This window comes from Bombus bifarius, unplaced genomic scaffold (genome assembly GCF_011952205.1).
Source record: "Bombus bifarius isolate JDL3187 unplaced genomic scaffold, Bbif_JDL3187 scf7180000009534_frag, whole genome shotgun sequence".
NCBI classification, from domain to species: domain Eukaryota; kingdom Metazoa; phylum Arthropoda; class Insecta; order Hymenoptera; family Apidae; genus Bombus; species Bombus bifarius.
In genome coordinates, this window is record NW_022885183.1 from 19,861 (window position 1) to 22,911 (window position 3,051).

The window sequence follows — 3,051 nt, forward strand, 5'->3', positions numbered from 1 at the left end:
CGATCTCATCTTTCTAATACACATTTTCTTTACCTCGTGATAAATAAATTCTTGGAAATTTAGGAAAATTTTCAGTGATCATTTTAAGGAATTTAACAAATTTCCAACGAGACTATGTGACACCGTTAGGTAAAAGTGATTCAAATGTAGTAGCGATATTAAACGAGAAATCTATAAAGGTGTCATTAGAAATTCTAAGAATGTCTCTGCATCTTTATCTTAGGTATTACGCCAATAGTATTCATTACCGTGATGTAATATTTATCATGCTTATTTTGTACGTAAAACGAATCGTTGGAATATTCCCGAAGCTAACGAAGCATTTCCCAAAAGTTAAACCGAAGAAATTAACGCTAATAGTTAAGTGAAATTTTTCCATTAACTTGCTCGCTCTTTTTAGAATTAAGGCTTACAAATTCTTAAACGTAAACGATAAAAATAAAAATTAATCTAGGAGAATAGAAAAATAATATGTTCCGATTTTTTCTCGTACAAAAATCGTCAGACTGATCCGCTTGTAATATTGTTACTTCTAAAAAAACACGAATCCTCCTTCGTGCTTTTTAATTGAATTATTATTAAAAATCAGATAATTATCGTTCACAGGAGTGATAGTGTTGATGTCCATTGAAGTGTGTCTTATGGTAGCAAGGCAACGACCAGAAATGTTGGTCCCTTCCGAATTCTTCGCCTTGCTTGATAGTCTGAGGAAGATTCTGACGGACAGTTTCCGGCAGGAACAAAACCAGTGCAGCGCCAAAAAAGGACACCGTGCTGATAATGAGCATTGGAAATCCCTCCCAAATTGCAGCCTAATGAACAAATATTAATTTATATGAGCAAAGGTTAAATACCATGAAAATCTGGTCAAAGTATTTCTCATTTAAAAAGTTTCATTAGAAAGTTTCAACCAATATAGTTTCATATCTTAAGTTATTCCATCATTTTTTATTTTAAATTTCAATTTTTTGATTAAAGATCAGTTAAAGAAAAGCGTTGGTTGCAACTTCCAAAACGGGCTTTCTAGAAAGTGAGAAATATTTTGATCAGATTTTTATAATATTTAACTTCTTCAGGAAACAACATGTTTTAAGGTAAGAAAAAAACTATTTTACATTTTCATGAGAAAATTTACATGAGAACTTTTTCATAATTTCTAATAGCGCTTATTGTATCTTTTGGAATAAATTAAAGAGAAGTTGAACGTGGATGTACTTAGCGGTGTTTCAAAAATGTTGTAACAACAATAGTAGTATAAATATGTCGGAGATGAAAGGAAAGCCGAAGCCTTTCCTTGGAAATTTTGGGAACATCCTCTAGTACCTTAGCCTAGATTTTATTATAGTTGTAATTGCTTAAGATTTGTAATAAGCGAGATTGGGTTCGAGGTGACAATCGGTCGCTGAACGTAGCCACGGTCACGGGATGGATGTTTTATCTAACGGAGGTCTGGAGTGGTTGTATGTGTTTTCCGAGAAATGTGGTTGTGGCGGCATGCGGCCTCGAGAGCGGGCCGAGCCACGTGTGATGTTGCCTCGGAGGTGCCGATGCAATGAGACATACATTGTATTAGTAATCAAAACTCCAGGCAGAAACTGCCTAGCAACGGCGTTTGGAACTTTCTCGATGCTTCCAACGAGTGTGCCTAGCAACGGCGTTTGGAACCTTCTCGATGCTTCCAAACGAGTATAGAAAACAAAATGCAATCGTACAGGGAGAAAAATCTCCACGAGGCTGGTATTTCTTGCGATTGCCTTGGAGAGTGATACATCGAGCATTTTCGACGATCGCATTTGCGTCTAAGTTAGTTTCGCTTAGTAAGGAGTTATCCCGGTGACCGTGGATTCGTTTGAACTCAAACATTGCTAATAGTATTATTTAATTTAATTATTCGTAGATCGTATTATTCATTAGGCTTAGTGTTTGTTAGACTTATTATTAGTTGTACTTATTATTTGTTAAGCTTAGTGATAGACCTGTATATACGTGTAAATAAAATCTCGGCTTTGTGAAACGATGGCTAGTCCACATGAAGAGTCGTCGCGCGCCCAAAATTCGAATCGTGACCCGACAAATATTTATTTACCGAGTCAGTGATATATGGCGCCAAAGAGTGTGCAACTATTCCGAAAATATGAATGAAAGATACGCCCTGCGATCTGACTGGCGTGGGCAGAAGTTCTGCTGCATACTGAAGACCAACATTGGCTGCCATGTTCAGACAGAATCGCGACAATATTGACATTACTAATTTCGCGAGCACTGGGGAATAAATTAAAAAATACAAAATTAATCCTGGGTACACAATACTTGATTGTAAGTTTAATTAAAAATATAGTCCGATCGAAGCTTAATCAAAATCAAATTAAAATTTCACACAAACTTTAAACTTCTATAAATCTCCAAATTCTAGAAAACCAACATATAGAAAATTATTGCTTCTAAAATGTGCACACCTCTTTCAATTTCGCCACTAAATTAATTCCTAATAATTCCTAAATTCTAGTTCCATCAAAATAATTATTTTCCAAGATTAATACCTTCGAAGTTGCCAAAATTCTTTTACATTCATCATCAACTTAATTTCAGATTTTTCTCAATAATACGTCATTATAATCGTTTTAATTTTACTTTAATAAACAGATCGATATATTTACTGGAATGCAGCATAAGTTCAGCGATACTGAGTACACAGGTCATTGCCATCGTGAGAAATCCGCAGAGTCTACGACCCCATCGGTCGAGCAACAGGGCGAGTAATAACCCAGCTGGAAGTTCTGTGACACAGGCGATCGAGAACGACACGAACACCGAGCTCTGGATAAGTTTTAATGAATACACGTGACCGTCGAACGAGATCAGGGTGAAACACCTACAAGATTGTATCGGTTATTTATGAAGGTTTTCTCGCAACATGAACTCGTATCTTATACTTGCCAGAATGCAACTAGAAGAATAGTGTTTCTCGCCAACCGTGGCGTTTTGAACAGATCGAGCAGCGTCGCTGATTCTTGAATTTTGTCCGGTGCCTCCATGTTACTCTGCAAGAAT

The 3,051-nt window shown here is 36.3% G+C and overlaps 1 protein-coding gene across 2 annotated transcripts; it reads right to left on the bottom strand.

Moving 5' to 3' along the window:
* Nucleotides 1–526: 526 nt before the first annotated feature.
* LOC117215337 (organic cation transporter protein-like) lies at nucleotides 527–3,044 on the bottom strand. 2 transcript variants are annotated; one of them, XM_033461702.1, is made up of 4 exons: nucleotides 2,938–3,044; nucleotides 2,658–2,872; nucleotides 2,087–2,262; nucleotides 527–812 (listed from the first exon to the last, which is right to left on the bottom strand). In XM_033461702.1, exons 1-4 carry the CDS (start codon nucleotides 3,033–3,035, stop codon nucleotides 594–596), a joined length of 708 nt encoding a protein of 235 aa, XP_033317593.1. In that variant the 5' UTR covers nucleotides 3,036–3,044; the 3' UTR covers nucleotides 527–593. The 2 variants fall into 2 exon arrangements, with proteins under 2 accessions (XP_033317593.1, XP_033317594.1); XM_033461703.1 differs by lacking the exon at nucleotides 527–812 and adding an exon at nucleotides 1,098–1,262 and having other exon boundaries at nucleotides 2,079–2,262.
* Nucleotides 3,045–3,051: the final 7 nt, after the last annotated feature.